Source organism: Acomys minous (genome assembly GCF_964271855.1).
Source record: "Acomys minous genome assembly, chromosome: 9".
In the NCBI taxonomy this organism is placed as follows: Eukaryota; Metazoa; Chordata; class Mammalia; order Rodentia; family Muridae; genus Acomys; species Acomys minous.
In genome coordinates, this window is record NC_140490.1 from 70,377,070 (window position 1) to 70,397,160 (window position 20,091).

At 45.8% G+C, this 20,091-nt stretch overlaps 1 protein-coding gene and 1 pseudogene across 4 annotated transcripts; one reads left to right on the forward strand and one right to left on the reverse strand.

The window, feature by feature from the left end:
- The first annotated feature begins 1,540 nt into the window (after positions 1-1,540).
- Positions 1,541-19,745, forward strand: LOC311604704 (zinc finger protein with KRAB and SCAN domains 3). Of its 3 annotated transcripts, none has more exons than XM_084794764.1 (6): positions 1,541-1,637; positions 11,395-11,872; positions 13,278-13,425; positions 13,963-14,027; positions 14,274-14,397; positions 18,047-19,745. In XM_084794764.1, the coding sequence occupies exons 2-6, from the start codon at positions 11,456-11,458 to the stop codon at positions 18,952-18,954; spliced, it is 1,662 nt and encodes a 553-aa protein (XP_084650890.1). In that variant the 5' UTR covers positions 1,541-1,637; positions 11,395-11,455; the 3' UTR covers positions 18,955-19,745. The 3 variants fall into 3 exon arrangements, with proteins under 3 accessions (XP_084650890.1, XP_084650891.1, XP_084650892.1); XM_084794765.1 differs by lacking the exon at positions 1,541-1,637 and adding an exon at positions 1,644-1,916; XM_084794766.1 differs by lacking the exon at positions 1,541-1,637 and adding an exon at positions 2,708-3,068.
- On the reverse strand, positions 5,347-8,581 carry LOC311604718 (ubiquitin-ribosomal protein eL40 fusion protein-like; annotated as a pseudogene). The gene has a single exon. The product of its transcript is annotated as a ubiquitin-ribosomal protein eL40 fusion protein-like (transcript).
- Positions 19,746-20,091: the final 346 nt, after the last annotated feature.

Here is a 20,091-nt window from a genome sequence, read left to right on the forward strand (position 1 = left end):
CACATAAGTAAAGACCTGAGTTATGTCATCTGGGACATGTCACACCATCTTTTCCAGAGCAAAGAAATCACTAGGAAGTACCAGGCCTGGATTGCCTACTAAGGCTCTAGATGCAACAACATGGCCATTCAAAATCTCTACTCTGTGAATAGCTTAAATATTTTCTTACTCACTTTCCCGGCACTCACAATGTAGAACAAGCTGGCCTGGAACTTGAACTGATTCTCTTTCCTCAGATTCCCATACGCTGAGATTATAGGCATGAGCCAACATATCTGTCTGGTTCTCAATGATCTATCCTTACTAAATTAAGTCTTTTATTTCTATTGAAGTTCCTTTTATGTTTTCTTGCTACTGGCATGGTTGTCTTTTTAAGGCGGTGTTTTCTTATTTGTGTTTGTCATGAAAAATGATCAAGTTTTTAAGTTGAAAATTAAGTTATCTTATATCTTCTTTAAAAGACATTCAGAATGGTACTCTTAACTGTTATGTGCTTATAATTAATATTGAAATAGAAAATGCAACTAGTTGTAATATTTTTAAAAACACATTGCCCCCACTGTTATTTCCTCCTTCCATCCAGTTTCTAAACATTTAGGTAAGTTTCTTAGGCATTTTCCTAGGACTCCTTTTGCTAACACAAGCAAATATAATTCTCCTTTTCCTTTTTTCTATTCACAGAGATGTCAGGCTATACAAGGACTCATTAAGTTGCTATCTTCCCTTAGTTGTCCTTGGAAAAATCCTTGGAATTCTCTTGGTGCTAGAGCCAATTTTCCTGCATAAATGTAACAACCACCCCGATCAAAGAAGCTTCTCTTTACAACAAATGGAGACCATCACAGAAAACTCAACTGGACACAATACACTGAACAACAGATCATGGGGATCCCAGCCCCAGCTCATACATCCACATGGCAGCTCCTCCCACTATGGCTCATAGACCTTGGAGAAAGAGGAGGAAAACAAAAAACAAGGTCGGAAGCCAAAATACTAGGAAGTCAGCTGTGAAACAGTCCCTCCTAGAAACGGTGGTACACACACACACACACACACACACACACACACACACACACACACACACACACGACTGAAACAATGGCAGTATCATTGTTAACTTGGAAGGGAGTAAAATTTCACAGGGTGCCACCCCTAACCAAAAAAACCACAAGCCACCATTGACTGCTGAGAAATGGAGTAGTCTACTCCTGGGATGAGCCCTCTTGGTAGTTGTCCAATGCAGAGTGATAAGCCTTGAAACACAAACCACAAAAATCCGACTTAGCCAGCTCAGGATATATACCTCATTTGTGCACATACATATATACACATAGATGAATGTAACATTAGTGAAGAAAAAGACTATCAACTTGAGGGTGGGAGCGTTTCTTCGAAAGGACTCGAGGAAGGAAAGGGAAGAGGGAAAGTGATGTAATTCTGGAGCAGTTAAATTTTTTTTTTTTAGACAAGTCTTTTTTAGGAAGCAGCCACGAAGAGGAGGGAGAAGTAGGGGGGACGAACCACAGAGTGTCGCTCGTGCCTAGAGAGGCCGGAAGTGCCCTGTGCTCCGCCCCCCGGGGGTCGGACTTTCGGGTACTTTTGTGACTGCGGGGTGCTTCGCGGTGCTGCGTTCGCGGGTGGGTTCGGGTCTCCTCCTGCTATCGTCCTCCAGAGGGGCCGGCTGCTAATGGGGGGTGGGGGTGGGACAAAACACCTTCCTCCGCGGCCTAGCGGCGCCGGGAAAATAAACTCGGTGGCCACTTGGGCCCAGTGCCCGACAGGGCCTCGGGCGCCTCGCCTCGGGCCGGTTCCGGGTGTATGGTCAGTCTCAGGGTGTTTGGCGATGGGGTTCTTGGGTCATGTACTTAAGCTTTGAAAATGGGACACGTCACAGTTTTGCTTTTCCCGGAGACAAGGTCAGTTCCAAGGTCTTTATTCTGGGGCACTGGAAGAGAGCCAGAACTTTGGAGTCAGGTTGCCTGGTGGAATCTGGCCTCTGGTACTTTGTGACTTTCTCCCTTAACCTTTCTGTGTTTTTGCTATTTTAGGGGATAATGGTATCGCCTAATTTACAGGATTGTTATGAGGAGTAAATGGCTTCGTTTGTGCAAGGTGCTTAAAATAGTACCAGGCACAGGGTAATCTACACAGTGTAAAGATTGCTGTTGTTATTATTACTGTTGCTATTTCTAACTAGGACAGCACTTATTTTCAGTGACTAACCTTCGTACTGGCTGTTGTCTTTTGAATCTTAGTGCTATTTACCAGTGCTCTCTGTAATGGGTGATTTGTGTATCTTAGGAGGGAAAATAAAACATTCTGGAGGAGAGCCTGTCCCAAAGCAAAGATTAAAAGTGGTTCGTGTAGTGTCTTGTGATGCCCAGACTCACGGAGTTTTAAAATCTTTGGGGATTTTATTTTTTATTTTTTATTTTTATTTTTTGAGTAGGAGGAGGAGCTTGAGACATAGGAGCAGTGAGAGGTAGCCAGCAGTGAAGAAGAACCCTGTTGTAAGCAGACATCGCTGTTTTGCTCTGTGCTGCGAAGCTGCCAGATTTCTGACCCTCACCAAGAACCCTCCCTGCCTTGAGGGTCACAAGGATGGATGGTAGATTTGATTGATTGGTAGATAGGAAAATCGGCGGTAAAGTCAATAGAGACAGATGTGAAACTGAGTTCACACTAACACCCTGTGTTCTTTTTGCAGGTTTTTAAAGCTAACTTTGATCATAATACAGTTTACCATTATCGTTGAATTGATACCTCTTGCGATCTTTGAAAGTCCTTTCCTCTGCCTGCTTTTTCTTAAAGAATTTGGGCTTTAATATTCTCAGGATATACAGGGATCCCTGTAGCATTCTTTTCTCTATTTGTAACTTAACAACAGAAACAAACAAACAACAACAAAAAAAACCAAAATCAAAACCCTTGTCTTTGGCTTACTTATTGGCAAACGCTTCTGTTGGTAAATGGTCTTCTGGTCCTGTACTTCTGTACTCGGCGCAGGTGCTGAGACTCCAGATCGGAGAGGTGATGGAACATGAGTGCTTGAACTGATTATTAAGAAGGTATCAATGCTCGTTTTTCTCGCTAGAGCCTCTCCCAATAGCCCCACTCCCTTTCAGCCTTGCATTTACTCTTAGCCTCCCTTATACCAACAAAATGCTTTGGACTGTATCCAGGAAAGAAGAGATTTTCTTTGATATTTAAAATTGTATTAGTAAAGAGTTAAATGTTAGTCAGAGAAAAACTGCAGTAGTAGGCCAGGCATTCAGCCAGTCTTTTAGATGTTTTTATTCATGTTTTTCCTGCCTTTCCCTTACCTCGTCCCTCCATCTGCCATCCTCTACATCCCTTTTCCTTTCTTTCCCTTCTCTCCTTCCCTTCTTTCTTTCATCCTTTTACAGCTAACTAGAGACACCATAGCCATACATCTGCAGGCGCGTCAGAGCTAAAATGAACTTTAATTTAGCCACACTATCACAATACACATAACTGACTGTAATTCTTCAGTATTGCATTCATGGTTCCTGATTGGCCCACACGTGTCGTTTTACAAGTGGGTGATGTTTAAACTACATAATTTGTTTTGAGTTGCTGTCTTTTGTAATCTGTGCTAATCCACCTTCCCTTGGTCCTCCTCTTTAGGAACACTATTTATTTGTGGGAGAACTTGGGTTTTCAATATTCTCATATAAATTGCTTTATCCTACTGTTACTTTAAAAAAAAAGAAGAAGAAGAAACACAAAAACCGATCACACTTGGCTGCACTTTGCATCACACAGTAAGTGTGTGATACTGAGGCCTGTGGTCCACCCTAGAGGCTGGTTCAGTTGGCCGTGGCTACCTAACTGTTACGAGGCTTTAAAAGCTTCTCAGTGATTCTGTTGTGTAGCGTGACTTCAATACTTTTAATTTGCTCTCATGTTTTTACCTGTACATGTAAAACATGTTCTTGGATGTGGAGGTTCAATTAAGTTTAGGTTTACTTACTTGAATAAAATTATAGTATCCCAGATCTCTTGTGACAGCTAATTAGGAGGGAGTGTTTTCTGGTTCTTTGTAACAGTTGATAGAATGCTCACCCAGGTATGATGGTTCACACCAGTAATCTTAGCTCTTGGGAGGCTGAGGCAGGAGGATTACCCTGAGTTAAAGAATATCTTGGGCTACATGGTGAACTCAAGGCTACTCTGGCCTGGAGTGAGACCTTGTCTTTTACCAAAAAAAAAAAAAAAGGGAAAAAGAAAAACTACAATGGATGAGTCAAGGTTACTTAGTTTCCATCACCTATGTTATCCCTTGAAGTGCAGAAAATAGTGAGAAATAGAAACTCCTTCCCTTGGTCATGCTAGCCTTCCTTGTTCTGCTCTCCTAATTCCACTGAGGAAAGAGGAGCGCACTGCCACCTCAGTGTGCTCAGAACCTTGTAGTCAGTTCTTGCTTAAAACCCAGTTCCTTTTGATTCAAAGGAATCAGATCTTCCATCCCTTTCAGGAAGCCCAGTTCTCACAGCCTCCCGGAAGCTGTGAAAAACTGAGCCACTGACTGGTTACTATGTGGCATTTCCAAGGTCACACATCTGAGAGTGGTGGAGAGAAGACATTCACAAATGTCTTAGTCCAGTGCCCGCATTCTAACTCTGGTGGGATACGCCATCCAGCCTTCTCTGGCACGGGCTATGCCTACTTGAGCTCATTTGTGAGGCACATGCACGTTGGGCTGCCACTAGGTGCCCATTTGACACAGCTTCTGTGATTACACAGTGAAGGACAAAGAAAGGTGCTTCCGTTTATTCAGTCCGCATGGCTCAGAGAGCTCCAACACATCTGCCTGTCCGTTTGCTGTCTGTCGTCCAGCCACAGGAAATACGTGTGCCTGTCTGTGCTCTGGGGGCAGCCTGTGTCCCCACCTTCTTACCACATGACTTTCTCTGTAAGCTTATAATACTGAGATGTATCAGCTGGTTTTCCAATTTTGAAGTTGACATTGGTGTGTGTTGTATGATTGTGTTCCAATACTTGTGCATTTGTTTATACTGGTACATGCACACGGGTGCACATGGAAGCAGGAGATCAGTGTTGAATATCTGCTTGCATTGCTTTCCACATTTATTTTTATTTATGTTTTTGAGGCAGTGTCTCTCACTGAACCTAGAGCTCACCAATTGGGCAAGAGCTGGCCGTCACACCCTAGGGTTTCTCTAGTCTCTCCATCCCCAGTGCTGGAATTACAGGTGCATGCCACCATCTGGTGCTTCCGTGGTTGCTGGGCATCTGAACTCAGCTCCTCAAGCTGGTGCAGCAGGTACTTGGCTGATTAAGCCATATTCCCCACCCCTACATTTTCACTCTTGCGGTGGTGGTGTATAGTTTCCATGGTAACAGCAACTCTGAAGTTTTTGATGCTGCTATTGTCACCTAGTGGGTAGAAACCAGAAGTGCTGCTAAACATTCTAATAATTAAAAGCTAGTCCCCTCTTTTCTATACCTTGTAAGTAACCTCACTTATAAATGCGTGAATTTAGAAAAATAACTATTTACCTAATGCATTTGTGCTCATTCAGTCTTTATCGTTTTCTTCTTCTTCTTCTTTGTCTTCTTCTTCTTCTTCTTCCTCCTCCTCCTCCTCCTTCTTCTTCTTCTTCTTTTTCTGTGTAGCCTCGGCTGTCTTGAACTCACTTTGTAGACCATGTTGGCGTCAAACTCACAGGGATCCTCCTGCTTCTGCCTTCAAGCGCTGGGATTAAAGGCGTGCACCACTACCACCCAGCCAGTCTTTCTCTTACACAGTAACAAATGTATTCTGTTTCTATGATATATTAGTACCTAGGGAATAGAAAAATAAGATGAGGACAGTTGTTTTCAAGAAACTCAGGTTAGATTGTATGTATGGGGCGGGTTATGCTGTGAAACAGCAACCACACCACGCAGCAGATCCCTTAGAGGTTTATTAATGGAAAGAAATACAGAGACGGTCTCGGGAGACAACAAGGAAGAAAGGCCGGGGGATGGGAGGGATTCTCTTCATAGGTGACCTAGCACATGCGCAGAAAGCGCACATGCATGTGTAGGCGTACACATGTCAGGGGATGGGAGGGATTCTCTTTATAGGTGACCTAGCGCATGCGCAGAAAGCGCACATGCATGTGTAGGCGTACACATGTCAGGGGATGGGAGGGATTCTCTTCATAGGTGACCTAGCACATGCGCAGAAAGCGCACATGCATGTGTAGGCGTACACATGTCAGGGGATGGGAGGGATTCTCTTCATAGGTGACCTAGCGCATGCGCAGAAAGCGCACATGCATGTGTAGGCGTACACATGTCGGGATGGGAGGGATTCTCTTCATAGGTGACCTAGCGCATGCGCAGAAAGCGCACATGCATGTGTAGGCGTACACATGTCGGGATGGAAGGAATTCCCTTTATAGGTCGACCTAGCGCATGTGCAGGAAGTGCACGCACGCACACACACACACACTCACACACACACACGCACGCACGGTGCATACCTGAATCTTGCTGGCTGGGGGTGACATGTTTCTGATGGCATGCTTCCACGGTGGCTTTGGTGTTGTCTGTTTTCCCATGGTCACCAGAGCCTTTAGGGGTGGCTGTATTGCTGCCTGTTTACTAACATAGACTATTTATTTATTTAGAGACATAGTTTTACTATATAGCCTGGAGTGCCCTGGAGCTCAGCTATGTAGAGTAGACTGGTCTTGCACATGCACCTGTCCTGTCTCTGTCTCTGATGAGTTTTAGAGTTTGACAATCCCAAAGTTCAATTCTAGCAGGAGGCATTACTTATTTTACAGACCATAAGATGCACCCAGTTTTTAGAGCAGTCAAGAAAAACAATAATCAAACCATAAGGCGTACCTTAATCGCCCACACATGGTTTGGGGGCAGGGAAGAGTGCGTCTTATGGTCTGAAAAAATACGGTATATAGAAACCAGTGCTAGCTTGAATGAAACCATTCATGCCCTGGTTAGGAATTTTAGGTGCTGTCTGATGGAAGCTTGGGAGGATGTGGTAGGAAAGAGAGAGAGGAGGGGAAAGAGAGGAGAGACACTTACTTTCTAGACTGGAGACAACAGTGCTGGTAACTAGGAGGGTAGAGACACAGAAGATCTGAGAGATGTTCCAGGGAAGAACAGATTGGAGTAGGTGATCCTTGTGGGGACTGAGTGAGAAGAGGCAGTCACATGACGCTGAGGAGGCCAATAGGAAGAGCTGCTGTGCATAGAGAATGCTGCAGTGGAAAAATGGGGAGGAAGCAAGAAAATTAGCCTTGTTGGAAGCATATTGACGCAGATTTGTTTGTAAACTTTCCAGTTAGAACTACCGTGGGAGCACCTTAAGATGGGGATCAGGAGTCCTTGTTTAAGAAACAGGAGCTAAAATCTTGCAAGGGAGTCAGGATATAAGGGCAGGGCTTGTCAAGAACAGAGTGCAGAAGCCCACTCTCACTTGAGAACGGGCAGCAGAACTGTCCTGATGTTACTGTACCACTTTTTTTAGTTGGCGTTGGCTTACTGCTCACCACATTTTCACCCCCGTTCCAAGAGCTTTATTAATACACAAACAATGCTCACAGCGTACCTGCCGGCACTAACCTGTTTGCATATGAGGAAGTTGAGGCATAGAGATAGTGGTCAGACTGAAGGAGGGTCCTGAAGAAAAAGACGACACGAGAGAAAGGTTCGGTAACCCAGGGACAAGGGAGTTGCTGGGAGCAGACAGCAACTTCAGCCTGGTTGCCTGAGAAGCCGTAGCACGTGGAAACTGGAGGAAGCTTTTCAGACTCCTGAGGCCTATGGTGTGCTCTACATCTGTGTTGAAACCTTGGTAGAAAGACAGAACTGGAGTTTTAAGTCTGGAGAGCTTTCAAGAAGTTTGGTCTTGAAGGGGTACAGAGTAGCCGACTGAGAAGGTGTCACTGCATCCCTCAGGATACGGACTTGGAGATGTATCTTGACACTTTAATGTTTCTGAAGAAAACAAAAGTTCGTACAAAGCTCAGAGACCCTGCTTGACAAACTACTTTGAACCCAGGCTTCAGTCTTCAACCATTTGTTTGGGTAAAGCTCACATCAGAGAGAATTTTTTTTTTAACTGCTCCAGTCAATGGAAGGAAACTTTATTTGGTTCCTGCGTCACGGGCCAGCTTTATTTGACCTTCTTCTTGGGCCGAAGGTTGTTAGTGTGGCCACACTTCTTGCGGCAAGTGACTACGCGGGTGCAGACGTGCGGCAGATCATCTTATCACAGTTCTACAGGGCCAGCCGACGAAGGGACCACTCAGTGATGTCACCACGCAGGCGCAGCACCAGGTGCAAGGTGGACTCTTATTGGATGTTGTAGTCGGACAGGGTGTGGCTATCTTCCAGCTGCTTGCCAGCGAATGTCCGCTTCTGCTGGTCAGGTGGGCTGCCTTCCTTGTGTTGGATCTTGGCCTTGATATTCTCGATGGTGTCACTGGGCTAGACCTCAAGAGTGATGGTCTTGCCCGTCAGGGTCTTCATGAAGATCTGCATGTTGGCATCTGCCGCTTGGCCGCTCGTTGAAGAGCTATCAGAGAGAATTTAAGTCTCATTAAGACAGGCACCTAGGGATTAAAATTTCAGTTGTATTTCCTCTGATAGAGGTCCTTTGCTTTCCCTAAATGTAATGTAGAGGAAAACTAAATACTCATTTCCTATTGATGCCTAACAAGTTACCCTCAGTACACACAAACAAAGCCTGTCACTTTTATTTGTAAGTTAGAAGGCCAGGCAGGCTCAGCTGAGTTCTCTGTTTAGAGACAAACAAAAGCCAGGGTCAAAGTGTTAATGGAGCCGGGCTTGGAGCTGTAGGTTCTAGCTGAAATCCACCTAAAGCTCATTGGTGCTCCTGGTAGAAGTCAGCTCCTTGTGACCAGTGTGATCATTCTGAGTGTGTCATAGCCAATGTTGTGGTGATTATTTAAGACAGCAAGTCTTTGGGATCATCTCTAAGAAGTGGGCCAGCCATAGATTGGGGTTCTAATGGTATTACTCTGAGCCAGTTACTAATTAGGAAGGGTTCTAGAGAGTTCAGACAGTGTCTTCACTGAAACGTGGCTGCCTCAGCCTCAAATTCTCTCTCTAGAGCTATGAGGTGTTCAGACCCATTTCCAGAATGGCCTTTGATGAGCTCATTGTGGGGTTCAGATTCCTTCATTACTTTGGCAAAATACCTAACAAAAAGTAACTTAAGGGTTTATTTGGAGATACTGTCTCCCATAGTAGGGAAGTCAGACGCAGACAGCTGAAGTGTGTAATCAGGAAGCAGAGAGAGGTGAATGCTGGTGCACTTATGTTGTGCTTTTTATTTGATCTAGGACCTTTGTCCATGGTCACAGTGAGCCTTCTTACTTCAGTTAACATTCTCTAAAATACCCCCAGAGAGCCCTCTAAGGGACCCCAAGCCCTGTCAAGTCAACAAGATTAACTTGTGATAACTAAATCCAACACTTAAAAATCATAACATATTAACCCTGGCCCCTAGACTCACATTCATCTTATACTGTAAAATGTGTTTAGTTTGTCTCCAGATGTCCTTAACAGTGCCAACACTTTTCAGAACATAAGAGCAGGGTTTTTTTCTGCAACTCAGGGAATCACTTAACTTTGAGCCCTTGTAAAAATAATACAAGTAATATAGTTCTAATGTACACTGTCACAAAGTAAACATTCTTATTCGGGATGGGAAAGCTGTGACCATAGCAAGACTAAAGGCCAGGAGGAGGACACCAGGTCCTGCACTCCTGTGTCTGACCATAGCAAGGCTGAAGGCCAGGAGGAGGACACCAGGTCCTGCACTCCTGTGTCTAGCAGCTGGGCTTCTTGATGGAATCATCTGGGCTTAGCAACTTTGGGCAGCTCTACCTCTCCAGCTCAGGTGACCTCTTTCTTGTGCCAGCTCTACTCCGTCCTCAGCAGCCATCCCGTGATCCTGGCATCTCCTACATTTTTGGAGTCTCCACTGCAATTCAGGCTTTATGCTCCCAGCTTCGTGCCATGGCCTTTACAGGGAATCTGACCACACATTGCCTAGTCTTTCTGGAATTCTGCAAGCCTCTGTGATCCCTTTACTTTTCTATCTTTCATGCTTGTAAACCAGTACTATGTGGATGATGCTTTCAAGTACTGCTTGCTTGAATTGTAGCTTGATTCCTTTGTGTCACTGTCTTAGTGGTCGCTGTGTGCCTTTGAGGCTGACCCTGGGGAAATACTTTCATGGCAGCCATTTTGAATCACTGAACTTTTGTGGTGATGTTCTATTTAAAGGAGTTTCACATGTTAGGATTTTGAATGGGTGGGTGGGTTGTGCCTTCATAGAACCTTTTCTATTTTCCAGATGTAGAACACAAGATTTCTCTTTTGTGATGCTTGTTTGGCAATTCCAGAAGCTTTGTCTGCATGCACTTCATTGTTACATTACACTAGTACACCTTTCCTAAACAAACCACATTTTCCATATATTTTTGGATTCTCCCCCTATTGATTTGAGTAAGAGCAGTGAGCACTAGTCATGCCGTAGCCTGAATGCCATCCTGTTTGGAATGTTCTTCTGCCAAATAAATTACTCTAATTATTATTATTTTTAATTCATTCTGAAGTGCTCACAGCATGGACATAATGCATCCAGATTCTTTGCCAGGATGTAAACTTGAACAGATTCTATTTCAGTCCCTGAAAGCATCCGTATTCTACTCTGAAGCTCCATCAACCAGGCCTCCATTGCTCACGTATTTCTGCCATTCTAGAATTGCAGGCCCCATCAGCAGGGCCTGCTAAGCTTATCTTGTAGCCACAGGGCTTTAGCCTACACCCCTAAATTGTCTTGTTCTCTCCACAAGCCAGGGCGTGTAAGAAACACGCGGTAAACTTTATCACAGCAATGGCCTTTCCTCTGCACTAGTTCTGTTAGCTACTTTCTTGTTGCTGTGACAAAATACCAACAGAAGCATACAAAGGGTTTATTTTAGTTGACAGTTTGAGGGTACAGTACAACATGAGGGTAGCTGCTTATATTCTGTCTAGTGAGGAAGCAGAGATGAACACACCTGCTCCAGTTGCTCTTTTTTGTGTGGGACCCAAGCCCATAGAACGATGCCACCCACAGTCACGGTGAATATTTTGACTGAAGTTAACCTCTCCAGAACACTCTCACAGACATGCGTAGTTGACTCTAAATGCCCCGCCCCCCCCCCCCCCCAGGATGGTACGGAATTAGAAGCTACAAAGGCATTTTGAACACGGGGATCCCTTCACCTGCCCATTGGCAGTTTCCTTAGGGTCCTGGGCCTAGGAGGAGGGGAACATTTGCAACTACAGTGGCTGATAGTCATCTCCACCTCTCAGAAGTCTTTTGCAGAAATACAACTCACAGCTACAGTGAAACGGGAGAACTGCTTGGCTCAGGATGGCTAGAGAACCAAGGGAAAGCACAGCCCTGGACTCGCACTCTGCAGAGGACCAGATGGAGCTACTGGTCATAAAGGTGGAACAGGAAGAGGCCTCCCCCTTGGCAGAGGAGGCCAGTTGGCTGGGCAGCCCCGGGCCCGACCGCTCCCGCCAGCGCTTCCGTGCTTTCCGCTACCCCGAGGCAGCCGGACCCAGGCAGGCGCTGAGCCGCCTCCGCGAGCTCTGCAGACAGTGGCTGCGGCCAGATGTGCACAGCAAGGAGCAGATCCTGGAGCTGCTGGTGCTGGAGCAGTTCCTGACCATCCTGCCGGGGGAGCTGCAGGCCTGGGTGCGCGAGCAGCACCCCGACAGTGGGGAGGAGGTGGTGGCGCTGCTGGAGTACTTGGAGAGGCAGCTGGATGAGACGCCTCCGCAGGTAGAAGGGTCTGAGACCTATGTCCTGTGTGTAACGGGGAGGTGGGGGTTGGAGAGGGCGGGAGGCAGACTGCTTCGAGCCTGCGAAGTGACCTGGACCCCTTAGTTCAATGCATGAAGCAAAGTGTAAGGATTATGGAAGAACTCAGTCTTAGAGAAGCTAGGATAGAATATGTTGAGCAGGATGGTAAAAGCTTATGTACTTTTTGTTTTGTTTTTTCAAGACAGTTTCTCTGTGTATCCTTGGCTGTCCTGGACTCACTTTTATAGACCAGGCTGGCCTCGAATTCACAGAGATTTACCTGCCTCTTCGTCTCTGAGTGCTAGGATTACGGACGTGCACCACCGTGCCTGGCATATAGATGTACCTTTTTTGTTTGTTTTGTTTTGTTTTTCAAAACAGGGTTTCTCTGTGTAGCCTCGAACTCAGCAGCGATCCGCCTGCCTCTGCCTCCCTAGTGGTGGGATTAAAGGCGAATGCCACCACACCCGGCTAGATATTCCTGTGTTAAATAAGGCACAAGCACAGGTTTGAGCACAGTGGCAATACATACAAATACTTTGTAGGCATCTTCTTGCCTTATGTGACAACAGCTACAGGGTCTTGCTGGCAGTGCTGTGGTGTTTATTCCTCCACCCCACCCCCTTGTAGTTCCCATTGACAATGGAGGGAAAGTCTACAGTATTCTTAGAATCTAAAAAGGGTTTGTTGTTTGTTTTGTTTTGTTTTTTCTTCCTATTCAAATTTATGGATCCCCTGTTTGAACCCCTGGTAGAAAACAGGAGGTGTTTAACCTGCGTCTTCTGGCCTGTTTGAGGAGACAATTTCCACTTTGTGTTCACTAGTGTTTTTGTATCAAAGGACTCATGGCCTTCTAACTAGTGACCAACACCAAGGTTCTGGACTTGGAGTTATTGCCTGAGTTCTGTAACAGTGAAAAGTCACCGTAAGTCTGTGAACTTCATTTTGTATAAAAGATGTGAAAGTCAGAAGAGAAAGGAGCTTGGAAACTGATTCCATGATCTAGAAGCGAACCTGGTCTGGTAACCCACACCACACCCTACTGGGCGTGTTCGTATCTTACTGTTTGCCCCACTCTGTAGACTAACCTAGAGCCACCACCCCAGGGGTTGCTGTGCAGTTATGTCACCATTTTCCTAACAGGTCACAATCTCCATGTGTGTAATAAGAAGCAATGAAGGAGCTGTGCAAACGTTTGCCTGGGCTCCCAGCTTAGCCTTACTGTTTAGTACAGTGATCTTGGATGAGCTGTGCCCTTGGAGTAGTTGTGTGTGCTAAGTGAGGGCGTGCTCATTGAAGTTGGATACAGCACCAAGCTGACGGAAAGTGCTTTGAAAATGTCTAAGAAGCAGATGGAAAATAAAAATAAATGAATGACTTCTAGGTTCCAGATGATGACGATGGGCAGGAACTCCTTTGTTCCAAGGCAGTACTGTTGTCATCAGCTCAGGGCTCAGAAAGTGGCCAGGTGGAGCCCATGGAGCCTCTGCTGAAGCAGGAGTCTTTGGGAGGCCTGCCGTCAGAAGTCAGAGGTTAGTGTTACCAGGCTTTATGGTTCCTGCGTTTGTTTACTTTTCCTTTTTTTTTTTTTTTTTTTTTTTTTTTTTTTAAATATTTATTTATTTATTTTATGTATATGAGCACTCTATCTACATGTATACCTGCAGGCCAGAGGAGGGCATCAGATCCCAGTATAGATGGTTATGAGCCACCATGTGGTTGCTGGGAATTGAACTCAGGACCTCTGGAAGAGCAGACAGTGCTCTTAATCACTGAGCCATCTCTCCAGCCCCTACTTTTCCTTTTTGTGATGATGCATGTGAGGAAACCCAGGACTTCACACATACTAAGCAAATGCTTTCCCCAAGGACCCATATGCAGGCTCTCCAAGAGCTTTTATGTATCTTTAGAGAACATCTTTGGATCTGGTAGCAATCGGTATTTGGAAAGGGAAATATTTTATAAACTTGTATTTGCATAAATTTATTAGTCAAGGTTTTACCCTGGGTTCTGTAACACAGGTGCTGGGTGCTAGTGTGAGTCTCACTTAGAGCTTCTTTCTGTTGTAGTCACCCAGGGGGGCCACTGCGGAGAAGATGGAGTGTCAGCTACCAGGCTCACTTCAGAGTTGCAGGTGAGTTAGAGCTGTCCTCCCCTCCTCAGCACTCCATCTCCATCCCTACCCTCTGTCCTCCCTCCTCAGCACTCTGTCTCCATCCCTACCCTCCGTCCTCCACCCTGTTCCTAGTGGATCCATCTCCAGGAGTGTTCACTGTTTAACTCCGCATAGCATGCCATGTGGGGTGGGGTGTGAGAGGCTGTGGGATCGCAACCCAGATATTCCCTATTCTATCTTTTTGGTGGACTTTTATTCTTTTAGGGGTTGCTGAAAATGGAAGATGTAGCCCCAGCCCTTTCCCCCAGATGGACGGAACAGGATTCATCTCAGATGAACCTCTACAAAGATGGAATGCAGGAGAACCCTGGGAGCCTGGTCTCCCTGGGTAAGACTAATTTCTTCTCAGGCTTCTTGTTATCATTTATATAAAGAACCTGTTTCCCCTGTTAGGCTGTTAAAAGCTGTTGAGCCCATTACGTTTGGAATTATATACACACTTTGAAGGCCTATTATTGACTAGCTCCTTAATGATTGTAATTGTGATTCTTTGTCCTGTCTTAATTATGGTTTCTATTGCTGTGACAAAGCATCATGACCAAAAGCAACTTGGAGAAGAAAGGGTTTATTTTAGCTTACGGTTCCACATCATAGTCCACCATGAAAGGAATTCAGGACAGGAAGTCAAAGCAGGAACCTAGAGGCAGAAACATAAGCTCCAGAGGGGTGCTGCTTAGGCTTGCTCCTCATGGCTTAGCCAGCCTGTTTCCTTGTGCACTCCAAGAACACCTGCTCAGGGCTAGCCCTGCTGAGCTAGGCCTTCCCACATTAATTAATCAAGAAAATGCCCCCGCAGACTTGCCTACAGGCCAGTTTTATAGAGGAATCTTCTCAGTTAAAATTCCTTCTCAGATATATCTAAGTTTGCGTCAAGTTGACAAAAGGCAAGTAGCATACCCTCTGAGTGCTGTAGTGATGGGGAATGGGGCAGAGAGAATCCCTGCGAATGTTCTGGCTCTGAGGGATGCTCAGGTCATAGTACAGGGCTGCGATCTCAGAGTACAACACACTTGCCGAGCATGCATGAGAACATGGCTTCGGTGAACTACAGAAAGTCTTCCCTGCCCTTCCCTGTTCCCATCCATGACTAGTGAAAAGGCTGAGGAGCCTCCCCACAAGAACTGCGAGTCAGTGTGAGAGTTAGAAGCAGCATTAGACACATGGCCCTGCTACAAGCCCTGGCCCTAGAGGCAAGGACAGAGGGCTACCAGGCTTGTCAGACATCACACAACTCACTGGTGGCATGGTTGGACCTCCAGTTTTGTCTCAGAGAACTGATGTTCCGTTCTGGTGTGCCTGCCACTGCCGGGGCATAGTTCACTATAACTGCCTTTGTCTTTGTCCTAGTTGGGGTTTCTATTGCTGCTATAAAAAACATCATGGCCAAAAAGCAAGTTGGGGAGGAAAGGGGTTTATTCAGCTTACACTCCCACATTGCTGCTCATCACTGAAGAAAGTCAGGACAGGAACTCAAACAGGGCACCAACCTGGAGGCCGGAGCTGATCCAGAGGCCACAGGGGGATGCTGCTTACTGGCTTGCTTTCTATGGCTTGCTCAGCCTGCTTTCTTGTAGAACCCAGGACCACCAGCCCAGGGATGGCCCCACCCACAGTGGGCTGGGCCCTCCCCTCCAATCACTAATTGAGAAAATGCCTTACAGCTGAGCCTCATGGAGGCACTTTCTCAACTGAGAGTCCTTCCTCTGATGACTCTAGCTTTTGTCAAGTTGACACAAAACCAACCACTGCAACTGACCACCCCTGTCGGCGTGACACACAAACACATCACTGTTAAGCTACCACCCTTCGTTTCCTATTCGTTCCCACGATCTCACACTAAAATCATGAATAACTTTAGAAGTCCAAAGTCTTTCAGCTGTGGGCTCCTATAAAAATCAAAATTAAATTAAAAACCTTTTTTCAAGAGTGAAGAACCAGGGCACAATCCCAATCTGTAACCAGGCAAAGCCAAACCCCAACAGTATAAATAACACAGTGTCCAATTATCTGAGGCTCACTCACAGTCTTCCGGGCTCCTCCAAAGGGCTCCGGCTGTGCCCTCTGCATCACACATGGCTGATCTTCTAGCATCCAGCTGGCCTCATTCCCCTGCTGCTGTGGTGGTCATCCACAGGGCAAGAAGCTGGAGGCAGGAGCAGATGCAGAGGCCGTGGAGGGTGCTGCTGACTGGCTTCCTTCCCTGGCTTACTCAGCCCGCTTCCTTATAGAACCCAGGACCACCAGCACAGGGACAGAACCATTCACGATGGGCTAAGCTCTCCTTCATTGATAAGTAATTGAGAAAATGCTTTACAGCTGGGTCTCATGGAAGCATTTCCTCACCTGAGGCTCCTTCCTCTCTAATGACTCTGGCTTCTGTCAAGTTGACACAAAGTCAACCAGTACAGTCTATCCCAAATAGATGTGAACACTACAGAGTCTTTTCTGTTGCTTCCTGTGCTCAATCCTTGCCACATCTCTTTTAGTTTGTTTTCTATGACTCTAATAAATACTATATGACCCAAATACAATGACTTCTTGAGGGAATAAAGGGTTTATTTTCATGCCACAGTCTTTTTGTTGAGGGTCGTCAGAGCAGGAACTCAAACAGGAACCTAAGGGCAGAGATTGAAGCAGAGACCATTGAGAAATGCTCCCTTGCTTTCTTGTACAGGCAGAACTACCTGCCTAGGGACGGCACCGCTGACTATGTGCTGGGCCCTCCAACATCAGTGATTAAACAAGAAAATGCCACCAACCAACTTGCCACAAACCAGTCTGATGGCAGTGCTTCCTCAGTTGACATACCCTTGTGTTAACATTCCAGTATAAAAAGTATAATTTTATAAATCTTATTGTCTTTTTTTAAAAATATCAACACTTTATAATTCAGTCTTTTAAAAAAAATTATCCAGTCTCTTTAACTGTTGGGTCCTGTAAAGTTAAGAACAAGTCAAATAATTTACTCCAAAAGGGAAGCACTAGGATATAAAAACAATCACACTTAAGCAAAGCCCAGTCTAGCAGGATAGCTTCAAATCTTGTAGCTCAGTATCCAAGATCTGTGACTTGCTAACGATAGTCCGGCCTCTGAATAGCTTGGTCAGCCCTGTTGCTCTCCAGCAGAGAAAGTGGCGTATTTAATCTTAGGTATATGTCTGTGTTGCCTTTCTATTACTACAGCTTTGGGGGTTCCCCACACCTCCTCTGTGTATGCACAGCAGTCCCCCGTTCTCACCACCTTCTCTCCACTTCCACTACTCTTGGTTATGCTCTTCTCCCAACAGCCCCATTGTTGTGGTTGATTTACCAGTATCACCTAACAATGTTTCCTATTAGGCCTATAATTATTATTATGACAGTTATTTTCTAACCCGCTAGCAATCGATCAAGACACAGACACCTGTTATATTTTAAAATAGCCTTAGTTAACCTGGGGCAGGGCAGATATTAATTCCCTAAACTACTTCCCATAGTGGGAATGGTATGGGATCCCTGTCCCAATACTATGCCATCTGGTTCTAATAATTTCTAGCAAGCTACCTCCCATGCATAACCCCATAAACTTCCTAATGTTCTCCATCCACGCCAGCCATGTGCTTCTCCTCCACCCTTGGCAGCCTTCCTTCTTCCTCTCCTCTCCTCCAGCCCTCTTCTTCTCAAGCCTCTCTCTCCCCAAGCCCTGGAACACCTGTCACATTTGCCCTGCACAGGTGTGATGGCCTTTTATTGGTCAAACAGGTTAGGCTCTAGGCAAGGTCCGAGTGGGTCACAGAGACAGCAAACAGTAATTAGCATAAAAATCCATCAGCCCAACCTCCGACACCCCATTCCTGTGTTCCTGTCTCCCTAGCTTTTCTGTTATCCTCCTTTTTATTCAATCTGAATTTCTCCATGTAAATGCTGGGCCTTGGAAATTCTTGTCTCCGTGCTCCGACACAAAGCATAATTAACAGTTGTTGGCATTTGTGTTTCAGACCAGGAGATGCAGGCTAAGATTAGGGACTTGCCTCCAGCTGGGGAACACACGGAACAAAAGCCCGAGCAGACAGTGTGCTTCCTGGGGGACGACGCTGTCCAGGTTCCTGCAGGTGCGGAAGCCAGTGAGCAGGACGGCAAGTTACAGACAACACAGAAGAGTGCCACAGGAGCTAGGCGCTTCTATTGCCGTGAGTGTGGAAAGAGTTTTGCTCAGAGTTCAGGCCTAAGTAAACACAAAAGAATCCACACTGGACTGAAGCCCTACGAGTGTGAGGAGTGTGGCAAAGCCTTCATCGGGAGCTCAGCGCTCATCATTCATCAGAGGGTTCACACTGGCGAGAAGCCTTATGAGTGTGAAGAGTGTGGCAAGGCCTTCAGCCACAGCTCAGACCTCATCAAGCACCAGAGAACCCACACCGGGGAGAAGCCCTACGAGTGTGAGGACTGTGGGAAAACCTTCACTCAGAGCTGCAGCCTCCTTGAACATCACAGGATTCACACCGGGGAGAAGCCGTATCAGTGCAACATGTGTCCCAAAGCCTTTCGGCGCAGCTCACATCTCCTGAGACACCAGAGGACCCACACTGGGGATAAAGATTATTTTGTTCCAGAACCTTACTGGGAAAGCCAGAGTAGGGTGGAAAGCCATTGGGAGAACATAGAGACTCCTGTGTCTTATCAATGCAATGACTGTGAGAGGAGCTTCAGTAGGATTACGAGCCTTATTGAACACCAAAAAGTCCACACTGGGGAGAAACCCTTTGAGTGCCAAACATGTGGAAAAGGCTTCACCCGACCTTCTTACCTTATTCAGCATCAGAGACGACACACGGGGAAGAAGACTTCTGTCACAGTGACCCCTGCTGTACATTCCGAAGTTAGTGTTCCCCTGCCGTTGAACTGAAGCCAACCCACAGTTCTCGCTGACCTGCAGGCACGGGCCGGGCTCTGTTTAATAGTGCACATCCTGAGATTTTAGGGACCTGCCTGAGACTCGTTAGCTTCTACATTCTAGAAGGTGACTAGAAAAAAGGACTGAAATCACAGGCGGTTATGAGAGTTGTCTGCGAGAGTTCTCACCACTGGATTCCGATGGGCTTCCTGCCTGACACATTGCCTTCCCTTGGCCTGCACGTCATGTCTCCTGAGGGAATGCTTAGGCTTTGGGGTTGTTACTCTGACCCTTCATTAGGCTAATGAGTCCTTCACATGTGGTCAGACTTGGAACTCGTAGGTCCTGTTTTGTGCCTTGTATACAGGTGCTAATAAACATTAAGTATAGGGGTGAGATTTCCTACATAGCTCTGAAAACCCATTATTATCTGGAAATTCTCACCAAGGCCATTTGTATATCTTTAAAGAAAAAGAAAATGATGTTTTAGATTGAATAAGTGTAGTACTGCTTTGTTTTGTTTTTGTTTTTTGCCAAGAACCCCTACTTGGCAGGGCAGGGGTGAAGGTGAGGTAACCGTGCTAGAATCTTTTAATTCTTTACCTAATTTAGGAATTCTGTGAGAGTGCCTTAAACAGCTTCCTTAGCATTAGGTCATTGTGAATATGCCACCCATGGAATTCCACTAATATTTTTTTCTGTTAATTTTATTACTCTTGGGAGAAAAATAGAAAAAAAAAAACAACTTTGCTACTCATGTAGTGTGAAAACCAGTTTCAGAATAAAGTGATCAATGTCTAAGACTTAGCCTCTTGATTCTCACTTCTTGGGTCTAATCAAGAGATTCTGCCTCCTCTCCATATGTCATATCTGCAGGCTCAACTGTGCTAAGGCAGTGGGTTATGTTACCAAGAGAAAAAAACAACCCCTCAGCTGGGGAAGGTTCATAAGTACACGTGGTACAGCAAGATCACTCAAGGATCTAGTACATGTGGGGCAGCAGTTTGCAGGAGCCTTACCACTGGATAAGCAGCAGCTGGTCTCTGGATGTGCTCTGTTGCACACTGCTTAGTACAGGGAGCGGGGTTGCTAGCTGGCTCTGTCCTTGTATGACCAGCTTCCCAAGGAAGAACTAACTGCAGATGTTTG

Excerpts from the sequence above, each read along its gene's own strand:
- LOC311604704 (XM_084794764.1), top strand. The coding sequence starts at position 11,456 with ATGGCTAGAGAACCAAGGGAAAGCACAGCCCTGGACTCGCACTCTGCA. Across the intron at positions 14,028-14,273 it reads GGCTCACTTCAGAGTTGCAG|GGGTTGCTGAAAATGGAAGA; the intron begins GTGAGTTAGAGC and ends TTATTCTTTTAG. Across the intron at positions 14,398-18,046 it reads TGGGAGCCTGGTCTCCCTGG|ACCAGGAGATGCAGGCTAAG; the intron begins GTAAGACTAATT and ends TTTGTGTTTCAG.